Source organism: Sinocyclocheilus grahami, unplaced genomic scaffold (assembly GCF_001515645.1).
Source record: "Sinocyclocheilus grahami isolate Dianchi unplaced genomic scaffold, SAMN03320097.WGS_v1.1 scaffold178.1, whole genome shotgun sequence".
Classification (NCBI taxonomy): Eukaryota; Metazoa; Chordata; class Actinopteri; order Cypriniformes; family Cyprinidae; genus Sinocyclocheilus; species Sinocyclocheilus grahami.
This window is the reverse complement of record NW_015505357.1, coordinates 364,163-387,185: the sequence shown is the minus strand read 5'-3', so window position 1 is coordinate 387,185 and position 23,023 is coordinate 364,163. Positions and strand designations below refer to the sequence as shown.

The following is a 23,023-nucleotide window of genomic DNA, read 5'->3' as shown; positions in this document are numbered from 1 at the left end:
CATAATTACAAATATATATATATATATATATATATATATATATATATATATATCGATTACGAACACTGCAAACACTCGCGCATCAGCAGAGAGAAGAGCGCGGGAAACTGAAGAGAACAAAGAGATAACGTTAGTCATTTCATCAAATGATGCGCAATATGCATCCACTTCCGTTTTAAAATAAACAGCGTTACTGTAGGGTTACAAATTTGCGCTCGCTTACTTTCTTTCTTTCTTTCTTTCTTTTCAGATATTGTAGCATTGTAGCGTAGAAACTGAAAGTTTAAAATGTAGAGTTTTTTTCGCCTGCACGGAGATATGGGAAGTACCCTTCACACATGAATGAAATCACATTTCATTAAGCACGAAAGTAAATGTTGTTTACCTCAGTTTGACGGAGGAACGTTCGGTGGCTCATTCACACCTCATCCGCATGAAATGTGATATTGATACAAAAACAACTACTGCTGCCGCCTCCTTCTGGACAGGGAGTGTTATTAATCTGCCTACAACTGAGGCGATTTTTAGTACCGGTATGTACCTGTAAACTTTCACTATCAACAACTCATTTCCAAATGCCCCCATTTTTTAATACTAATTAATTCTGTTCTGTTCTACAGAACTGACATGCTGGACTTAAAATTGCCCCTTGATTTATGATTCATCAGTTACTCTAAAATGAGTCGTGAATAGGCCTGTGATGAAACCATAATTCTGCCTTAGGGAAGTGATCAAATGCTGAGACAGAAATAATGAAGCGAAAAACTATGAAGAAATTAGCTCTGCACTAGTCACATCTCTGTCTCATTTTGTTTGCGTCCACCTTCCGACCTGCTTAACAATTGCTGCACAGGTCTAAGAAAGTATCTAATATATATATATATATATATATATATATATATATATATATATCGATTACGAACACTGCAAACACTCGCGCATCAGCAGAGAGAAGAGCGCGGGAAACTGAAGAGAACAAAGAGATAACGTTAGTCATTTCATCAAATGATGCGCAATATGCATCCACTTCCGTTTTAAAATAAACAGCGTTACTGTAGGGTTACAAATTTGCGCTCGCTTACTTTCTTTCTTTCTTTTCAGAATGTCGTTTATTGTAGCGTAGAAACTGAAAGTTTAAAATGTAGAGTTTTTTTCGCCTGCACGGAGATATGGGAAGTACCCTTCACACATGAATGAAATCACATTTCATTAAGCACGAAAGTAAATGTTGTTTACCTCAGTTTGACGGAGGAACGTTCGGTGACTCATTCACACCTCATCCGCATGAAATGTGATATTGATACAAAAACAACTACTGCTGCCGCCTCCTTCTGGACAGGGAGTGTTATTAATCTGCCTACAACTGAGGCGATTTTTAGTACCGGTATGTACCTGTAAACTTTCACTATCAACAACTCATTTCCAAATGCCCCCATTTTTTAATACTAATTAATTCTGTTCTGTTCTACAGAACTGACATGCTGGACTTAAAATTGCCCCTTGATTTATGATTCATCAGTTACTCTAAAATGAGTCGTGAATAGGCCTGTGATGAAACCATAATTCTGCCTTAGGGAAGTGATCAAATGCTGAGACAGAAATAATGAAGCGAAAAACTATGAAGAAATTAGCTCTGCACTAGTCACATCTCTGTCTCATTTTGTTTGCGTCCACCTTCCGACCTGCTTAACAATTGCTGCACAGGTCTAAGAAAGTATGATCAGCATTTACATTCTTTATAATTGATAATAACCATCTTCTTGTCTGGCTCTGACACCCTATGCATGGCCTTGATTGTGATTCTGTGAGGAAGTTTCCTTAGTGATAAAGCTTGATAGGAAACCTCCATTAAACAATTCAGCTTTTTCAGTGTCCATTATGCATATTTGAAGAGTTCAGATGCAAAAAAACAGAAAGTTTCTTCTAAAATTAGCATTTTTCTCAGGCTATGTTTATGTTCAGTTATTTCACTTTAAAGGGGTCATATGATGCTGCTAAAAAGAACATTATGTTGTGTATTTGGTGTAATGCAATGTGTTTATGCGGTTTAAGGTTCAAAAAACACATTATTTTCCACATAATGTACATTATTGTTGCTCCTCTATTACCCCGCCTTTCTGAAACGCTTAGATTTTTACAAAGCTCATCAGTCTGAAAAGCGAGGTGTGCTCTGATTGGCCAGCTGTCCAGTGCGTTGTGATTGGCTGAATACCTCAAGCGTGTGACGGAAATGTTACGCCCCTCACCATACTGTTGATGCCGTGTCCCGGCCGGAGCGACGAGACAAAAACAATAAAACCCATTATAAACGAGGCATTTGTTGCATCCAGTGGGGACATAATTACTGATTATAATGACTTATACTGTCTTTTTATGCGTTGCATTGCGTATCGCGCAGAGTAAACATAAAACCATGTCTGGAGAAACGACAAACAACACGTGCTACTCCACACTGCTTAAAACTCACGTTCGAATCGTCAGTGGCAAATTCTTTAAATATAAAAAAGTCAGAAGCGCCAGATTGTCCTTGCAAAGTTGGAACTTCCCCACTTTATAGAAACAGACACCAGCATTGATGGCTACTCTCACAGGAAACAGTCCTCATCCTCCGCAAAATGTGCTGCACACATCAGAATATTTGGGTTGTACTGTTCTGGAACAGTGTTGTAAATACAACTTAACCACTGATTTCTAGTTGTGTCCTATTTTGGAAGGCCAAACAAAGTAGCTTCACTTTCACAACGAAACACACAGCATCACACACGCTAGAGTGAGCGGCGGGCTTGAGAACGGAGCGGCCGGCGGATTCGACGAAGGAGCGGCTGGCGGGCTTGTGGCAACCACATGTGACGACCCCGGGCTGGACTCCGCTTCATCCACGGTGAAAGCCGATCCGGCGATCCACAGCGTGAAGTTGATGTATTTCCTCAGCGACCAGCACGGATCAGCTCTAAACATGACGAAGCGATATCGTCCTCTTTTGGAAGACCAAACAAAGTAGTTTCGCTTTCACAACGAAGCACACAGCGCCTTCACGACATGGCGGCGGCAACAACAATACTACAGCGAGAATAAAAGTTACGCCTTCTTTCTTTGCGTGAACATTTGGGCGGCGTTATGCAAATCTTCCCACATAGTGACGTAGACATGTGGGGGCGTGTTAGAATGAGCCGTTTTAGGTAGGCGTGGTTAACTCTTAACTTTTATAAATAATATCTCTTTGGATTTGAGACTTTAGTCTTTGCAACTTTACAGATCTTCTTTATGCACCAAGAGCTTGTAACACTCCAAAGAGAAAGGAAAAATTGAAAATCGCATCATATGACCCCTTTAATGGCAATGAAAAGAAAGCCATTAAAGTGAAATTACTGAACCTACACATATAGGAGCCTGAGAAAAATGCTCATTTTATAAGAACATTTCAAACGGCACTTAGAGGCTTTTGCGTGTGTGTGTGTTCACTGCTGTGTGTGTGCACTTTGGATGGGATAAATGCAGAGCACTAATTCCGAGTATGGGTCACACGTAACTTTCATTATTATTTAATTTGTTCATGTATTTCTGTTTCATCGATATCTATAAAAATGTGAATAAATGTGCTCAGCAAAATAAGAAAATGGTAATTAGGAAAAATGCATTAAATAATATTAACGTTTTTTTTCTATAAACAACTTATGATATTTGTTCATATATGCCCATTCTCATATTTATATTTTTTTTAAAAAGATTCCCCCTTGGTTTTCAACATGACAATTGAGTAAAAAGTGGAACATCAATTTTCCATTCATGAAACACCAACAATTTCTGAACTTAAAGTGCTTGACAAATCCAGGAGAATATTTAATAGAATTTTATTGGTCCCCTTAAGAAAAATTTAAATATACACATTTAAAATTGGGAAATAACTAATAATACAATACAATAATAAAGTGAGATAAAACAAATAAAGTAGCATAGTAAAAATAACTAAACAACAAAATATTTCACATTATTTGATATTTGAATAATTTTTTTTACATGTATTTATTTATGAAATTAATTAATCTATTTGAAAACTTTTTTTCTGAGGAAACATACACACACACATATATATATATATATATATATATATATATATATATATATATATATATATATATAAATAATATATACATACATATATATAAAGTTCTGAAAGTCACAATCTAACACTGTGGAATGTTGTGTCCAGTCTCAAGCAAGACTTCCATGTGACTGGGATTTTTAAAAAACTGATCCATTGCCTGAAGAGTCCTAGACAGGCTCCTCTGTGAGACATCATTGCTTTGTGTTTCCTGTTTTATTTTATATTAGATGAGAATTTAATAAGAATCTCCAATGAAGGAAAAAAAAAAAGAAAAAAAATTACAATCTTCATTGTCCTAATGAATTTTTCTTTTGATTTTGGGGTGAAATATGAGCAGGATATGGAGGCGGGGACTTTTGCTCACTTCCAGGAATCCTGTGGGATTCCCAGACTGAGTAGAGGCCTTGTTGACTCACTCTGTCTGTTCTGCTGAGAGTCTGATGATGAACTGCTGAGCCCAGAAGTGGGAGGAGCCTTACCTGTTAGGTGCAAAGCAGCTCTCTTCCTATTGGCTGAGAGGAGTCAGTATATTTCCTCACTCACAAACAATGTGAGCGTGAGCAGAGGTAGAGTGTTCAGAGCATTGAGAGGACTGACAGAGAGGCCAAGAAGAACACTCTCAGCACATCCACTGCAAGAGGAGGCTTGATAAAGTAAGTGTTTTGATTTGTGATTCATGGGTCTTTGTTTCTGTTGATGAGTTCAGAGGGAACACAAGCTTGCATTTTGAATGCATGCTTCATGGTTTTGTTTGATTGAGCTGCTTCTCACTTTTCACTTTGCTTTCAATGGACTCACCACCCATATGTTTCTGTAAGAGTCCCTGGAGTTGATCTATCTAACTTGCTAATTTAATTTAAAAGAGATACAAAGTAATGAAAAAAACCTGTATTACATCAAGATACTGCATTCGTTAATTAGTCATTTTTGTGTAAAACAGGTTAAGAGCGGTAATATACAGTTTAATGCTAAATATGTTATCAACATTATTTGTAATCAAAAATAAATGAGCACATACATTCCAGCATTATTTGTGCATTGCATCCATTGTCATAAATTGTTGCGTGAATTAAATAACTAAACAAAATATTTCAGATTATTTTTATTTATTTGAAATAATCTTAGCAATTTAAAAGGAAATGTGCATTCATTTGAAACACGATTCTGAGGAAACATGTTTTTATTAATACGTTTATTTTAAATGTAAAAAAAAAAATTTATTACACACTTATTTTTTTTAAAACTGTGATTTCCAGGCCTGGGAAAGTTATGAATTTTTAATACTGAAAGGCATTTTGACTAGCTATAACCTGCTTTTTGTGATTTTTTTTTTTAAAAGACTAATGACTGGGTGAAGTATTGAAAATGTATTGGTCAAAAGATGTTAGAACCCTTCTGATGATATGATTAAAAGTAGAGCGCAAGGGCAAGTCAAACCTCTGGGAATAAAAAAAAAAGTGTAGACTTGTCTAAGCATGCTGAAGTGCTGATGTGACCTGAGTGTGATATTTCTGCTTCATTGAATTCATCTGAATGTTCCCATGTCATTTAAGCAGAAGCACGTTGTGTATATGCTGGATGGATGAGTGTCTACTTGAAGCAAATCAGCAATTTTGGAAAGCCCTCGATTGTAATTTGTTGACTTTTAGAAAGTCCTGACTTATGAGATGAGACGAGAGAGTGTCTCATCTGCTGAGTCACATCCTAATGTTTCAATACGAGAGATCCTTGAGAAAACGTAGATCTCTCAAAGCATTAACTCATAATAAAGCTCATTGTTGGGTTCCTTTGATATACGTTCTTCGACAACAGACTATATAGCAGATTAAAAGTCAGTTTATGGTTTGAGTAATCTGAGGTAATGATGACTCCGTTGCTGTGTCAGCAGCTTCAGTGACGTTTTAACTGAATTTTGCTTCTTACGCAAAACAAAGCCATTTGCTCAACTGTACATGGTGGGAGATCATGTTTGAATTGATATATTTCTAAAGCTAATCATTAAAATGCTGGCTAATTTGAAGAATTCGTATTAGCATTATTGAAACCTAATTCTAGTTATTTACTCAGAAAATCAATCTGTGATGAGGAAAATTGCTTTCTGATCCTAATCTTTCCATGGATAATTTCCAGCCGTTTCTGTCTATTCATATAAGACTCTCACCTGTGTGTACGTGATGAATTCATGGGTAAAGAGAGGGTTGCGGTTGCTCACAGGTGATCGGTTTCCTGTGAATTTCCTGTGAAGTACCTTAACAAGCATGACAGCATGTGATAAGAGCATTGCTCTGCTATTTCCTGTCATATCAGGCATAAGTCTGAGCATGTCTGAATGATCAGGTGAGCAGCTACAGGTGTTGTGCACTGACGCCGAATGATGACTCAATCAAGAGTGATATGGGAAAAGAATAATTTCGAATGTCCCGCAGGTGTTTTGGGGATTTCATGACACATTTGATTTGTGCAATCACACGGTTGCTCTGAGTATAACTGAATGCCTTTTTTGTTTTGTTTTGTTTTGCAGTGCATTGTATTGGGCCAGCTTTTTTATTGTTTGATTGTACGGTTTTCTAATAAAATTCAGTTAACCACATTTCTATCTACACTCTGAAAAATAGGAGGTTTTCACTGCGATGCCATAGAAGAACCATTTTTGGTTCTCTAAAGAACCTTTTAACAGTTCTTACAATAACCATTTCTTTTAGTCTATAGAACATTTTTATAGTCTATACTTTTAAAAATAAAGGTTCTTTATTGGCATCTATTATGTCATGAAGAACCTTTAACATCCATGGAACCTTTTCAATGCACAAAAGGTTCTTTATAGTCGAAAAAGGTTCTTTAGATTTTTAAAATGCTCTTCACATTAAGAAAAAACGGTAAGGTTCTTTGAGGAACCGAAATGTTTCTTCTACGGCTTTGGTGCCTTTTAGAACCTTTTTAAGAGTTTTTCCACCATAAAGAACCTTTTGTGGAAGAGAAAGATTCATGGGTTTTCATGGAAGCATCAATGCCAATACAGAACCTTTATATTTAAGAGCATATTGGAAAAATCATTACTTTATCATCTGATATTGTAATGGATTTGAAAAGTGGTACTGAAAAATCTTTTTTAGCTTTTCCATATATTGGGGGGTTTCTGAGAGTCCTCCTGGTCTGGCTATATAATCATCAAAGCAGCAAGTAATTTTGTCTTCATTTTAATATTTGAAATGCCTCTGTCCTAACAGAAATCCTACTGAAGACATCAGGAAACCAAGATGGCAGTCAGTTCATTTCATCGTGGGCAGTGGGCTTCACAGTCCTTGCGAGTGACAGCAAAGGAGCTCTCCATTGTTGGTGTGCGTGGCAAAAGCACGGCCATTGCTGAGCGATTTTCCAAGTAAGCAAATTTCAGGATTTGCACATCTAAAACCGATCTCACTTGTCCTTTAACCTCTCCAATTTGCTTTCACTTCGGCACTCTTTTAGTGCTCTTTAGACCTTGTTTCTAACCCTTTCACCTGTTTTAAAAGCTGCTGTTTTGTTCTAAATTGGTTTATGATGTTCAGACCTCTGCTCCAACATTATCAGGAGGTTCATCAGCAGAAAGTGCTGTCAAATCCTACAGTGATGCTGTCAACACCCAGACACAGTTAAATTATTCCAGGCGCATTTTAGTGAAATACTGTTTAACTTAAATGATATACTTTACTTTCATTTAATTACTGACCTATGAGAATTCCCAATATTTACTAATTTCTTGTTTTAAAAATGTCAGAACTCTAAAACGCTTCAGATTGAAGCTCCATACTGAATTCCTCATTTTCAGTCTGGTCTCAGATATTGGACATTGTTTGATTTACAGCTACATATCTGCTGCCCGACTCATTAGAAGTAGCTCGGTCAGTGTATTTCCTGCGCTGAGGAATTTCTCAACGCATCTGGAGTTGTTCCAGTGCATCTCCTGTCAGATTTTCTAATGTCTTTTCCAGCGTTCTGCTTTTGGCTTCCTGCACCTACATCAATGACTTCACCATCCCTAGTACTGTAGATTTTCAAGCTGGCTTAGTGAGCATTAAAGAATTCAAAGTGAAGGATTAAATGGTTTAGAATCTGATTACTGACCTGTGATAGGTGTGGGCAAATATAAATCATTTGTTTGGTATTCGGCTGTTTTGCATTTGTTCAGGCCTGCAGGACTATGATTATCATCATTTTTTGTAGTCTTTGACTGTTTTTCTTTCCAACTAACCTACATTTAGAGCCAAGGGTTAGTTTGAATGTGGATTTCCTTTGAAAATCAGAAGAACTTCCTGCTTTGGGTGCTTGGGAATTTTTTTTCTTCCAACAGATGGTTAGTGTATCTGAAACCCCTTTAGGCTAGATTTCAAGTTTTGTTTTTAACATGCCATAAGTGGAAGCAAAATCAAGACAGTCCAGTTCATCGGTTTGCACTGCTACATGTGACCACTAGGGGCCACCAATGATCAAAAGTGATTTTTAAAATTTTTAGGTAGATAAAAGAAGATCCATCTCAGAACAGAGAAGTCAAGCTTCTAAAGATTGCTTTTTAAACTTCATAGACACTAGCTACTCTTCATGAGTTTAAGTTGAGTGAACTCTTCCGCTTCATTTCTTCTCAGGTACCAGAAGGCAGCAGAAGAAACGAGTTCAGACAAGAAAAAAGTAAGTTCTCACCACTTTGCTATTCATTATCTAGCTATCTATCTGAAAACTGCACTACTATACTACTACTGCTGCTGCTGTTTAGACATGCATGCATTCAGTGTCCAGTCATTTCAATCCCTATTTAGACGTCTTAATCCGCAGGTAATTCTCATGCGCTTTACATAACTGGTCCAGTCAGTCTGTGTCTTCTGAATGGTAGTGTTTCTTCATAAATAAAACACTACGAGGAACCTTCAGTAAAAGAGTTTTTCAGGAGCTGAAGAAATGAGGATGAACAGGATTATACTCTTGTGGATGTAGGTATGAGAATGCAGCTGTTTCGAGGTTTTGTTAAACTTTTTTTTTTTAAATCAAAGGTTTTGCTTTCTGCCCCGTTGTTGTTAGATTGAACCTTAAATGTTAACTGCTCACACAACTTGGGCATGTGACTAAGCTTGTAATATCTTTCACAAACTTTCTTTATTTCCCCGTTTCCTGTCACTACTTCCCCTTTTTATGTTCTTCCTGGTCCTCGTCCTGTTGTAAGGGGCTTGGCCTAGTTCCCTCATGCAGATATTTTCTAAAGACTAGCATCTGGTGCTGCATTTCTTCCCCCCTCATTTCCACCAACACAGTCTGAGGGAGCCACTCCTTCTGTTTGCCGGGTTTCTAAAGGTTTTGTAGTCAACCTTTTTTTTCTAACAGACTAACAATGATTTTGTTTAGCTAATCGCTACTAATCCAGATATTGACAAGATACTCTCAATCATTTCTATCTGCTTACTGCTTTTCCTTGGTCTTTTTCTGTGTCAAAATTGTCATAAAAGCCCTGGAGACTTTCAGTCAGTAATGTATTTTTAATCATGAGTCTATGTATTAGTATTTTTAATTAGATCTTTTAGAAATATAATTTAAACCTGTCTTATTCAAAACTTAAGACTGAAATAACTAAATCTGTATATAGTGTTATTTAATTATTTTTTTTAAATATGTTTAAATTTCAATTTAGGTAGTAATAGAGCAGTACAGTCAGACTCCGTTGTCTGGATTGTCTTCTGTCGAGATTAGTGTTTAAAAGTTGAGAAACCCCAGGAGTGAATGCTCTACTGACAGTCTCTTTGTTCTTTTACAGTCTCTAGAGAAGTCGACTCCTTCCTTGCGCAACGGCAATCTGAGTGTCCTAAAGCAGCTCTGGGAACAACCAGCCGAAACACCTACATCTCCAGAACCCAAAACACACTCCAGACAGCAGGAGAACCATCAGCCACAGCCTTTAGATCCCGGTGTTAACACCTCACTGGAGTCCACAGACGGCCAGCTTGTTGACGGCACAGAGACCCAGTTGTTGAGCGACAGTGACCAGGCGATGGAGAAGTGGACGCAAAGAGATGTGCCCATCGAAAAGCCCACAGTGCCTCTCAACAGTCTGAAGATGATGTTTGAGAAAGGCGAGACCGTTCACAACAATGTAAGTACAGATAATTATCTAAATTGGTGCATATTATCTTAATTGGGCATCTTGTCAATTTAGTAGATAACACTACTTTTTAAATTATAATATTTTTTCCGTCTTACAAATGTTAATTGAGACTTCTTGGGCCAAAATAGTCAAAATAATCAGTATATTAGAATGATCATGTGACACTGAAAACTGGAATAATGATGCTGAAAATTTAGCTTTGTATAATTTCTGAATGGCCTGCTTTTGCAGCTTGGTTCACATTCATAAATGTTCAGGTTGGACTGGGAGGATGTTTTGCATTGTGACTCATGTAGTCAGTGGTGGACGAAGTACACAAATCAAGTACTTGAGTAAAAGTACAGATACGTATAATAAAATATTACTCCAGTAAAAGTACTCCTTTTTCAATTTTACTCGAGTGAAAGTACAGAAGTACTCGATTTTTTTTATGTACTTAAGTAAAGTACTGATAGATTTATAGATAGTCTACTTAATTTAATTTTATATTAGCACATATTTTTTATAATTCTACTTCTCAAAATACCTGGGATTCTCCCAAAATAACCACTATATGGAGTCTATATTTTTGTTGTTGATATGGACTACGTTGACGAGAGTGCTGTAGTAATGTTCACTATGAAGCTTACACTGCGATGTACCTGAGAGAAAACAGATTTGACCATCTGATTTTCACCAGTAAGAAAAAAGTTTTAAAGCTTGTTGTTTTGTTTTGCAGAACATCACAGTTATATATGACATTAGAATAAGGCCTGAAGTTAGGAAGAACATTTTAAGGAAAATATAATTATATTTTCATCATAATTTTTTTTCTTCTCAAACCTTGTCTGTGGTGTAAAAACACCCCTGGCCAAATGCCCCCATAGGGCATCACTTCCCACCTTGATAATTACTGTAGTTACCATGTTCTGAACATCACATCCTTTCTTTTCCCCCCTGATGTAATCTATCTAGGTGGTTGAATAAAAATATTTGGACTTTATATCTAAAGATTACCTCAATTTAGCACCAGCAAGCTCGTTAGCTAGACGGTTAGCATCAGCTAACAATATTTACTTATTTTAGGTATGGTTATGATGAATAAACATTCATATCTACTCGGCTAGTTAATCCAAACAATATAAAAATTTATACTGCTGATAAACAATATAAAAATAGACGTCACATAGGGCTAAATGCGTAGCATTTTAATAAAACTGTTAACTTTATGGCAGCTGGGAATATGAACGCGCATTAATTATTTTATTTAGTCTGTCATTTTAATGTTTCAGGGTTTTTTTTTTATTTATTTTTTTTACCTAAAATAGAGACACTGATGTTGATGTGTCTGCATTCAATCATTTCAGTGGGCTTAAATAGATCACCCTTTACAGCAGATTTAGTTCACAAACAACTGACAGTTTTGACCTAAATATGATTTTCAGTTACAATAATTAATTCTAAAATTCGACATTAGTAACTTACTTTTAGCAGCCTCAGAAGCGCGCGCGCTCACAAGATTTCCCGGTTCTTTCTTGTGAATTCAGTTCACTGGAGACTCGCACTAAACGGTTCATTTGAATCAGTGAGTTGTCGACTCGAGAACAGCTGCAATCGGTTCATTCTAATTCGTCAATGAATCGTTTGGTGCGATTTGCGAACCGGTTTAAAAGGTTCATTGAAAAGAATCAGTTCGTTCTTGAATCAGACACCGCTTCTGCACGTGATATATTATAGGAGTAGCGATAAGTTTTATGAAATGTAGTCAAGTAAAAAGTACGATCTTATGCTTTGGAATGTAGTAAAGTAAAAGTTACTCAAAATAAAACGACTCCAGTAAAGTACAGATACTTGAAAAATGTACTTAAGTACAGTAACGAAGCTACCCCGTTACTGTCCACCACTGCATGTAGTAAGTCTAGTATGTACAGTAGTATGTCCCCTTAAAGTATATTAAAGTTGGATTAATTGCTGTGATCAAGGCAACTCGATGAAACCGCATCTGTCTGTTCTGCTGGCTGGATATCTGCTTGTATTCAAAACATTCAAGAGACTGGTCATGCTGTGAGTCACATGGTCTGTGATCATGAAGACACCAGTGTGCTTCTCCAGTCTCTCTCTGAGCTCTAAGCTTGTTTCTGTGGGTTCACTGCTCTGAAACAGCCTGCAGGACGACTATTGTTAACTTGTGTTCTTTAACCTTGCATTAAATGTAAGTGCTGCTTGCTAATTCTAGCATTACTTCGCCGATTGTTCAGAGTTAGAACGTTGTTGTTTTTTGTTTTTCTAACATTGTTGTATTAAATTTTGTCAGAAGATGTGGAAGCCTAGTTTTACTAAAGCTTCTTTTGAAACCAGATCCACTGATTTGAATTTCTGATCTATTGTTCTCTGCTAGTCCGTGTGTCTGAAGATGACAGGAACATTCTTGTGGTGTCTTTATAGTCATGCCTCGTCTTCATCTGACATTTTTCTCAAAGGTTATGTGTTCAAAATGTACTGGGATTTCACCGTACACAATGGTGTCTCTTGTTTGTTCCACGGACTGCAAAGAGAGTCGTGCCCAACATTTTATCTGCAAAAGAGTAAGCTGTTTTGAAGTAGTGTGGGTGGAGGAGAGGGAAAGACTGAAACTGAATGCATTTTTCCCATTGTACCGTCACCACTGCATCACTAGTGGTTCAAAACGTCCCAACTTCGATCCACACCATAGTTAGTGGTTCTTGCAAAGACAAACGTCACTGTTTCTTATTGGGGTTAGAGACTTTTTCCCATCCCTAATCCAAACTTTCAGTTAGTTGTGAATAGTTTAGTCCAACCAGACATTTAATGGAAACGAAATGACTCAATGGAACACTCGGTTTCTTGAGTTCACTTCAACTCACTTAATGATCTGGTTGCAGCAGACTACATTTGTTGCGCTTTTTAAAACATTTTTGACTTGGTAGTGACACCGATGAATAATTAATTCATTTTTTAAGCTAAACTCCAACTCGTCACCCTCTCAAAAGACATTTCCATCATTAAACAGGAGTGAGGTTGCTCTCATTAAAAGTCTGTGCTGTTCTCACCGGGGGGGCAGATGTCATGAGATAAACGTCCACATGATCACTGCAGGGTTCAAGCTCTCTGCTCCCATCAAAGCCAAACTTCTCTCCTTTAACCTGAGGGATGGTCATGAGGGAGAGAGACTGACTGAAATTCCTCCAGCAGTTTTTATGTATTTTTAAATCGCCTGCAGAGATTTTCTTTATGAATGTCGCTGGATATTGAATTTGGGCTACTTTGAGAGCTGAACTGAGTAATGAACTGCCGAGAAAAGCAGTTAATAAAGAGAAGTTCCAGATATGACTAGATGTAATGATGTGCGGAGTCTGAAGGGTGGACACATTTCATAAGAATCTAGACTTCCGCAGATGTTTTACCATCCAGTGTGCGTTATTTAGTTCAGTTTTTCATTTAATTATTTTGTGTGAATAATAATGTGTGTGTGTGTGTGTATATATATATATACACACACACACATATATGCGTGTGTATATATGTGTGTGTATGTGTGCGCGCACACACACAGTATATACTAGTTAACTAAACTACATGCACTAAACTAATACTGAAATAAAAACTAGACATTAAAAATGACTAAAACAACAAAATTACTAAAACTGAAAAAAAATTTTTTTAAATGAACATTGACAATTATTATATATTTAGTCAATAATAATGATAATAATAATAAATAATGATAGGTATGTGTGTGTATATACATGTGTAATATAGTTAAGTAAACTTCATGCACTAAACTGAAATAAAATTAATAAAAACTAGACATGAAAAAAACTAGTAAAAATAACAAAAACAACAAAATAAGAAACTTTAGCTAAAATGAAAATGGACAATTATAAAAATAAAACTGATGCAAAATATTAATAAAATATAATAGTATCTAAATTATGCTTAAACAGTGTAATAATAATAAAGTGTGTAAATGGATAGATAAATATTGATTAAATATTGCATAATCTTCAAATTTGTAAAACTATCTTCCTTTTGCCACTTTATTTCAAGGATTAAATTAAATGAAAGTGTACTGAATGTTTTTTTTAATGATAGATATAGTAGTATGTGTACTGTATATATTTTATCTTTTGTCACAGATTTTATTCTCTGATAACATAAGGACACTCCTCATTTCTGGCAGGCCGTGGCTCAGATGTTCCCATCTTTTGTGCGCTTTGGATTAATAGAGGGTCTTTTGTCTGGGTTGATGCCCCAATGGCTGCGCTGCCTTTGCTTTTTGTACTGTTTATTTCCCGCTCCCCTTGTGTCGGCACACCAGCCTGGAGACACAGCACTGATGCCTGGCCGGTTGGTTCCCCCACAGCCGCGCTGATGGCTAATCCACGATTGGGGGGTGGGCCGGTTTCAGCCCCCTTGTTAGATTTAGAGGTTCAAGCAGCTGCCTACCCCACCCCACCCTCTCAGCCCTCCCCCTCTCCCTCTCCCTCTCCATCCCTCCCGCTGCTGCCAGCAAAACACTGGCATGCTCACCGGCTCTAATCTGCTCTCAGAGCACTGCCGGGCTTTAGGCAGACAGACTCGGCTCTGTAAATCTCCAGGAATCACGGCGGACCGCCTGGTGTTGTCTGTCTGATTTTAAATAGGTAAGACACGTGGCTTTCAGATCGATACATGTGGAAACTCTCTGTTGGGTGGGATGATGTCAGTTTTAGTTCCTGTCGTGCTGCTTTCCTGAGAACAATGGCAATGGATACAGCAGACTTTTTGGAGGATGTGTTTGTCCTGGGATTGACTGCACTGTTGTAGGACTGTATTTGCTAGGCACTAGAAAAGTAAATGTTTTTGTGTCATTTTCGGAAACAAAAGCTTAGACGTAATATCACTACATAAAGAAATGCAACATTTTCCCTCCCATTGAATTGCTAGATTTATTATATTAAATTATTGTGAGCAAGCAGGAACAGATGTCGAACTTTATAAATGTTGCCCGAGATTTTAATGAATAATTTACAGAAAAGTTTACGGATCAAACATTGTGACAAAAGCAGCTCATTTTGTCTAATATTTCACGTCATACAATTCAGCCACATCAACAGGGTCTCAAACTGTTGGGTTAATGTTGTGGGTTTAGTAACGGGGGCTGTTCTGGTCTCAGTCCGTGGGTGTAGAATTGCATGAGAGCGGTTGTGTTGTGTGCTGGTGGTGTTGTGGCAGTAAAGCCAGACGCTGGTGTCTGTCCACAGCTCTCTCAGAGCTCATTAGAGGATTATTGATGCCAGTGGAGGAGCTGACCGGCCAGAGAAGGAGACATGTTTAAACACACTGCTGTCATGGCTTTAAATGTCTCTTGTCACCTTGCTAATTAGTGCTGTTTACTAAAGTATTACTTTAGCTCATGTGTTGGGGGATTTCAACAAACCCCTTACCCAGAGTGTTAAACTTTGGGGCGTAATTTTGTCCTGCACTGAATAAGGCTTAATATGATGATATTTGTATCTATTTATTTTTTGCTGGCCAACAGATAAAAAAATCCTAGAGACTTACATGTGAAGGAAGAACTCCGGTGTTGCCAAGTCCTCAGTTTTTCCAGAGAATTGGGTTACTTTCATACTGTTGCTGCAGGTTTTTTTTTTCTGAGTTAAAGCGAAATCTTCCGCCCGGAGGTGTGTTTCTCAAAAGCATTGTTGGATAACTATGGTCATTAGTTCCATTGAACTTTATTGGTAACGACGGAACTTGCGACCATAATTGCTTTTGGGAAACGCACCCCAGAACATAACTTTTGACCGAGAAGAACCCCCAGAACACAATTTTGCTAGTCAATTTCCCCTGAAACAAGTTTGGGCAAGTTTTGAGAAGCAATTGACCCTTTGCAGGGAGTTTGATTGACAGGCGATCTAAACAATCATAACGGTGAATCTGCCATTTTTGTCTGACAAACAAACCAGACAGGAGAGTAGATTAACGTTAGTGGACTCGAACTTGAAAAATGCTGTGTATTGACGTCCTCCTGCGGTTTAAAAAAAGATATCTTCTGATGTTCATCCATGTTTATTTCATGCTATAACTACTGTAGAAGAAGAGATGATCGGTTCACGTTCCGCTTGAACTGAGGTGCTACAGCGATCTGTCACGACACATTAAAGAGCCACAAAACGGCATTTATTGTTTGAATATCTTAAAAAAAAAATTTGAAGGCTGAGACTTTGTTTCATACCCAAAGTAATCTGCTCGGTCTTGTCTGTCAGTTTTATCTTTGCTCCGCAATGTATTTTTCACTGTGTGAGAACATGATGTGTGGTGTGAGAGTGGCATGGCTTGTCAGACAATACAACAGTAATGAAGGGGGGGTGGGTCTGTGCAAAGGGTAAATTGGGTTGGCTTTGTTACACAGACCTGGCAACCTTGAAGGACTCAAGCCATATCTAGATACCAGAATGTCATAGAGATTTAAGTGTGTGGTAAAAAACCACCCAGCAACTATTTAGCAATGCCTTAGCAACCACCCAGATCACTTAGTGACATCCTAGCAACCATCTGAAACACCCTACCAACTGCAACACCTTTAGCAACTGCACATTAACATCATGGCAACCACCCAGAATACTCTAACAACCATCTAGCAATGCTTTAGCAACTACCCAGTCCCTAGCAGCCACTAGGACATGATAGTATGAGAAACAGGACATTTGTGAGGAGAGAATGGAAATGAGATCAAATTTGCATTGGGTCTGACTTTAAAGTCTATGAAAATCCATTGAATATCGCGTTTCATTCTGAAATGCTTCGCATTCAAGTAGTAAAATGGGTGTCAAATGGCTAGTCACATTTACTTGAAGGACTTCTTAATGCTCCCTTTGTCTTTGTTCTGTGCTTAGCACTCTTCATTAACACATTTCTTTGTCTGTTTAGGTGTCCAGAGAGCCTGGGAAAACAGGAGACGGTGGATCCGAGAACATGGAAGATAAAGGTGCAGAATCAAACGTGGCACTAAACAAACACACCAGTCTTGTACAATATGTCTTCAGTTACACGATCTCACATCTTGAACTTCCTGCTTCCTTTTTGCAACACTGTGAGAATCCGCTTTCTGGAAAGTGCTGATGGCAGTTCTGTGGAAATTCCTGTTTCCCATTCCCACTTTGACCTTGTGGCACACATACTCCCCCCCCATTGTATTTCATTGAGTTGTTAGAGACCCCACTGACTTATCTGACTCTTTTTCTTTCGTTCTTCACAGAAAGTCTCGACTCTGGAGTCAGAATGGTGGAGTCCACCCCTCTCAGGGACCGAATGGCCATGTACCAGGCAGCTGTGACTAAGCTCGATTTCCCTTCCTCCCCCACTGTGAGTGACAACCCCTCCACTCCCCTTCACCATAAACACTCCCTCAGTTACTATCACTCCATATGATTTCATCACATGCAAATGTTCAGTCTTTCTGCTGACATGACACTATTTGCATCTGGTTTGAAGGGATAGTTCACCCCAAATTGAGAAGCCTGTCATCATTTACTCGCATTGTTCCAAAACCGTATGACTGACTGTCTTCAGTGCTTTTTTCCATGCTTTTTCCAATTAAAAAAAGAAAATAAACTTTTCATGCAACCTTTAAGTCGCTGGAAATCCCCAAGAATCTTGACAGAGGCCTTAGATCTTTTTGAGTTATGTCCAATTTGTGAATGAATCAGTTCATAAAACCCACCTTAATGATTAATGCATGAATTGGACTCAGATTTCAGGATCATCACAGAATAATGACATACATTTTGGCCAGCTTTTCTAGAGGTTAGTTACAGTTTTATAAGAATATAGTCAAGAGTCATATAGACCATTTTATGGTATTTTGATAACCCTTTTCTGAAGTTTTATGTCTTCGGTCCTCATTCATCGCATTTGCATGAGAAAATGGCAAAAAGCGATCAGTTTAAAAAGTTATTATTTTGTGTTGCATCCTAAAGTTTTGGGTTTGAATGCCTTCAGGATGATAAAATGATGACAGAATGCTCATTTTTGTGTGAACTGTTCCTTTAAGGGAGCACATGCACAAAGATAACCTTTTCCCTTTTTGTGTTCCTGGTTCTGGCAGAGTGAACCGGCAGACAATGAAGTCCGCAGTCACAGTGCAAAGCAGAAGGAAAATGTGCCGCCAGTGTCTCCTGATGTGGTGAGAACTGACAACATGAAATACTCTGACTGAACAGACCATGTTTGCTTTTGTTAATATATGATCCTGGCCTTATTGTGTACATACACATTTTTTTGCCGCCTTAATCATTCATCGAACAACTTGCCCCACATCTGACTTTCTTTTTTGGCTGACATCATGAATCCCTTCGATTCGACTCCAATCTTCCTCCTGCTTTTCATGATGCAGTCAATACCCATGTGTTTTATTTTTGTTGAATATCCGGTTTTAGTCAGATGTCACATTATGAAAGCAGAAAGGGTTACAACTGCAGTTTCATTTTAACACTACAGATTATAAATTTTTTTTTAAAAGTAGTAATGTTTCTGGCACTGTAGCCTTACTAGGTCTCTTTCTATCTGCAGGGCTCTGAATCCAACACCATGAAAAGTCCCAATTCAGACAGCAACGGTGAGTCTCTTGCAACCATACTTGCATACAAATCATGAGTAATTTTCTACTTGTTAGTAATCTAAGTTTAACTGTATTTTGACACAATAGTGCTTTGACTGATGCTTTATTTAATGACTAAACTCAGTGTTTTATCAAATACATGCACTGTTAGTCACTTGGAAGTCAGCGCCCTCTAGAGATAGTTTTGTTGAAAACGCCAACACTGTTCTCTCATTTTACAGGCTCCGTTATAAGTCCTGAACAAAACCAGCCTAAAACTGTTAGGGTGAGTATTCAATCAATATTAGCTTTTATTTTTATCTTTTAGATTAGTGACGTTTATTTTTATCTCTGTATTTTTTTTCTAAAACATTTGTATGGGTGTTTGTGCCCTTGTAGATGTTCTGTTTGCCTGTCCGTGAAACCTGCATCATGTGCCTTAAGACCGTGTACCCGCTAGAGAAACTTGTAGCGAATCAGCAGATTTACCACAACACCTGCTTCCGCTGTGCCTACTGCAACACTAAACTCAGGTGAGGACAAGAGTCTCTACCATGGCCCTGATCCTATACTGAAACACTTGATGTGGACAGTAGTAGGCACAAGACTGTAGGGTGTCTCATTTGTCAGTTTATGATCATAAGTTTGCTCACCCCATGCATAGCCAGTGTTACTTTTGCTGTTTTTGTCCACTGACAAAAATCTATTCTTAGTCAGTATTTTGTCATATTCATTTTAGTCATATTTTTTACTTTTTTTTTTAATGGTATCTAATTTGACTGTTTTTAAACTGTTGTCTATTTTATGTATTACACATAAAAATGTTGAAAACGGTCTTCTGAAATAACATTGAGTACACTACTTAAATACAATATTGTGAATTCTTTATGGATTGAACTTAAGTTAAACTAAACTTCAAACTTAACTTAAATTCACTTGTGCATTCTCGTCAATGTAGGTTATGTTTATGTTGAATATGTATAGAATGCCTTGGGGTTAGTTATTTAACAGGTTAACGAAGTGTTTCACTTTACTGTTTTTTTTTTTAGTCAATTTTTTGTATATAAACTACTAAATTATTTGAAACGATCATATTGGCCATGTCCACAGCAGCAGAATACGGTTGTCAGTTCTGTATTTCAGTGCTTCTAATACGTTCACACACGTCGATTATTTACAAAAATGACAACCTGATTCGGTCCCCGAACTCGTACTAGTACATTTTCAAGTCGCACAACCAAAATTTCGGCAAAACTCTGCTGTCTGAACTGTACTGGACTAGCTGTCTGTCACTACGAGAACGACACATCTAGTGTCCATATTTCATGTGTAGTTCCGGTAACTTACAGAGATGGAGATATGAGCAGGGCCGGATTTACGCATAGGCATTCTAGGTACATGCCTATGCTCGCTCGTCCAGGGGGGCCCAAACACAATGAAGAGATATATAATATTTTTGTTATACTATGGGCTATCTACAACAATAAAAGAAGACATTGAGCAAATAAATATGACAAACCATAGGGTAAAAAATAACAAGCTATTTCTATGTTTTCCAACTTTTTTTAATGTACGGAAATCACGATTTCGCCCGTTCTCTCTCACAGACTCACACACAGTAGCCTACAGACAAGCACTCGCGCACACACGCGGACAGAAACTTGTTGTCAGAGTTGCGGCTGCCCCGCGAATTTCAGTAAAATAGTTTCGCAGCTGAAAATCTACATGACATTTCTCAGTAGCAAGGTTCTTGAAGCAGTTCAACTTAAAGATTCACTATTAGTAGACGCAGATATTCACACACGCTTAATCTCTCTCTCTCTCTAATAACTGCGTTAGACTGCATTAATAACTGGGTGGTAATATTATATAGGCCAATTAATATGGAAGGGGGGCCTAAAATATTGTTTTGCCTATGTCACGATAAGTAGGCTAAATTCGGCCCTGGATATGAGCCTTTTATAATTTGAAGGTTTCAAATCCAGTCACTGTCGACGTCCACAGGAGTGGCTCCTGCAAGTTTTGTGTTATTATATTTATAGAATGAATTGAATAGCCAGCTAGAAAAGCGATTAAATTCACTGGCGTTAGTTAAATCGCTAGTTGCTCCCACCAGTTTTTTGATTTGCGAGTGCGCAGGACTCAAACTCTCCGCTCTTCAGTCAGAAAAAAAAAACTCATCGGTTAATTCAAATTTGACTAACTAATCATGTCAGCTGTGATAAACTTTAACAAACAAGTTATAGGCCTACTTATTGAATCTTCGATGTTTACTATGGTTACACAAGTGACATTAGCGCGAGAATAAAAAAGGTTGGGAGGTTTTGTCACAAATTTAGCCAATCTGAATAGATTTATTTTCTTTTTCTGTTGGAAAAAGTTAGTGCATGTCGTGGCATTTTTCCTGTCATATTTTCATACTCTCAACTTTTTTTCTTAAAATGTTTTTTTGTCATTGTCGTGATGCACCGTTTTTCGTCTTGTCTGCGTTATTTCTGACTAAATTAAACAACTTTTTGTGAGTAAAAAGATCAAGGGTGCCTTTTAGAACAGGACTTGTGTATTTAATTGATGTTAAAGTTGGTTTGTTTCTAATCTCTCACTCTGTTTTGCTGCCCACTTTTGGTCAGTCTGGTGAACTACGCCTCTTTGCACAACAACGTCTACTGCAAGCCGCACTTCTGCCAGCTGTTTAAAGCCAAGGGCAACTATGATGAGGGTTTTGGCCACCGACCCCACAAAGAGCTTTGGGAGGTGCGAGGAGAAGGAGCTGAGGAGCAAGTGAAGCTGTCTCCTCAAGAAACCACCTCCAGCCCAACAGTAGAGGAGTCTCCATTGGTAAAAGTTAACATGCTTGCCGCCACTTTAGAGACCCGAACCCAGGCCAACTCTGAGAGGATGGAGAAGCCACTGGAGACGGGACGACTCAAGATCTCCTGGCCTCCGCAGTCAGAAGGGGATGAGAGCGCAACCCATGTGTGTGGATCTGCAGAAGGCAGTGGCATCAAACCCATCCGCCCAAAATGGCCTCCAGAGGGCGACGTAGTATCAAGCAACTCAGACCAATCTGATCTCCCAAAGATTCGCAGGAGCGTCTCACTCAAGGAGAGAAGCAAGCCGTTTTCCATCTTCAGCTCTGCGCCAGTCACTCAACCCAGCAAGATTTGCCAAAGATCTCCTTCAACTGAGAAGCCAAGCTCGGAGGAGGTAATGTCACCCGTTTCTTCCACCACCGACACGGTGATCTCTTCCGAGGACATGACCGAACACAACCAATCAGAAGAGGAGGAACAAGGTGAAACCAAGGAGGAACACGATGAGGAAAAGATGGAACAGGAGGAGAAAGTGGAAGCACGAGAAGGGGAACTGTCCTCTCTAAAATGCAGCTCACCAGACAACAGTCCTTCATCGTCGCCTGAGAGCGAGTCTGGGTTGGATCCCGAGGAGAACCAAGCCTCACAAGATGTGGGTTTTTGGGATGGAGAAGAAGCTGAGGAAGACAGAGCTGATGTCTCTGTGGAGGACCTCATTAAGAGGAACCGTCGTTATTACGATGAGGACGAGGAGGATGTGGTCTGAGTGATAGATTAGTTGTCCATGAACTTTCATTTCCCAGAAGCACCAGCGTATTTTCATGTAGTCTCCGTTTGTGGGTCTTTGTCTGTCTTTTGTGCAATTTCTAAATGTTTTCAGCTTATACATGTGCCTATAAATGTAAACGAACTAAAAACCAAGTAGTTGGCAGGTTATTCATAAGGTTTCTCTAGTCTAGATGATACACTAGAGCTCTTACGGTCTCTTCAAGCCTAGTTTTATGAAATTTTAATTCGTTTGGTACTTTTTCTATGTTTTGTATATTAATAGGCTGGGATATTTTATTCAGCTGCTGATCAATTTCAGAAAATTATTTCTGAACAATTAAAAAAAAAATGGAATTTGATTATTAGGCCAATCTTAGTGTTCAATTTAAGCACCCATCTTTTTATTTTTTTTATTTCACACAAGTGGTCTATCACAAATGTAATGCACTTGGATGTACTTTAAAGGTTAAACACCCCCGGCTGTATCACATTTGATAGGATTGGCAACCTTTGAATGTTTTAGCTTATTGCTAAATTGTATTTAACTATTTTAAATGTCACCTTTTTATCATGGGACCAAATATCTTGGAATACTTTTGTTTCAAATAAATTTACTACTACAAAATCTG

The 23,023-nt window shown here is 38.1% G+C and overlaps 2 protein-coding genes across 8 annotated transcripts in view; one reads left to right on the top strand and one right to left on the bottom strand.

The window, feature by feature from the left end:
- LOC107593958 (uncharacterized) overlaps positions 1–6,373 on the bottom strand; it is a 12,867-nt gene extending 6,494 nt beyond the window's left edge. For 5 of the 6 annotated variants that reach the window (XM_016283866.1, XM_016283863.1, XM_016283865.1 and 2 more), the window contains exon 1: positions 386–462. The gene's annotated coding sequence lies outside the window, so the exon portion shown is untranslated. Of the gene's footprint in view, positions 1–385; positions 463–6,266 lie in introns of those variants that run through there. The other variant, XM_016283864.1, reaches the window with a different exon arrangement.
- On the top strand, positions 4,550–23,023 carry lima1a (LIM domain and actin binding 1a). 2 transcript variants are annotated; one of them, XM_016283860.1, is made up of 11 exons: positions 4,550–4,758; positions 7,333–7,484; positions 8,728–8,770; positions 10,095–10,220; positions 17,145–17,202; positions 17,473–17,579; positions 18,322–18,399; positions 18,786–18,831; positions 19,056–19,099; positions 19,213–19,346; positions 21,444–23,023. In XM_016283860.1, the coding sequence occupies exons 2-11, from the start codon at positions 7,363–7,365 to the stop codon at positions 22,390–22,392; spliced, it is 1,707 nt and encodes a 568-aa protein (XP_016139346.1). In that variant the 5' UTR covers positions 4,550–4,758; positions 7,333–7,362; the 3' UTR covers positions 22,393–23,023. The 2 variants fall into 2 exon arrangements, with proteins under 2 accessions (XP_016139346.1, XP_016139345.1); XM_016283859.1 differs by having other exon boundaries at positions 9,885–10,220.

Bases quoted from the DNA above. Each gene is read 5' to 3' on its own strand.
- lima1a (XM_016283859.1), top strand. From the start codon at position 7,363: ATGGCAGTCAGTTCATTTCATCGTGGGCAGTGGGCTTCACAGTCCTTG. The intron at 8,771-9,884 runs GTAAGTTCTCAC...GTTCTTTTACAG, and splicing joins CGAGTTCAGACAAGAAAAAA to TCTCTAGAGAAGTCGACTCC. The intron at 19,100-19,212 runs GTGAGTATTCAA...GTGCCCTTGTAG, and splicing joins ACCAGCCTAAAACTGTTAGG to ATGTTCTGTTTGCCTGTCCG.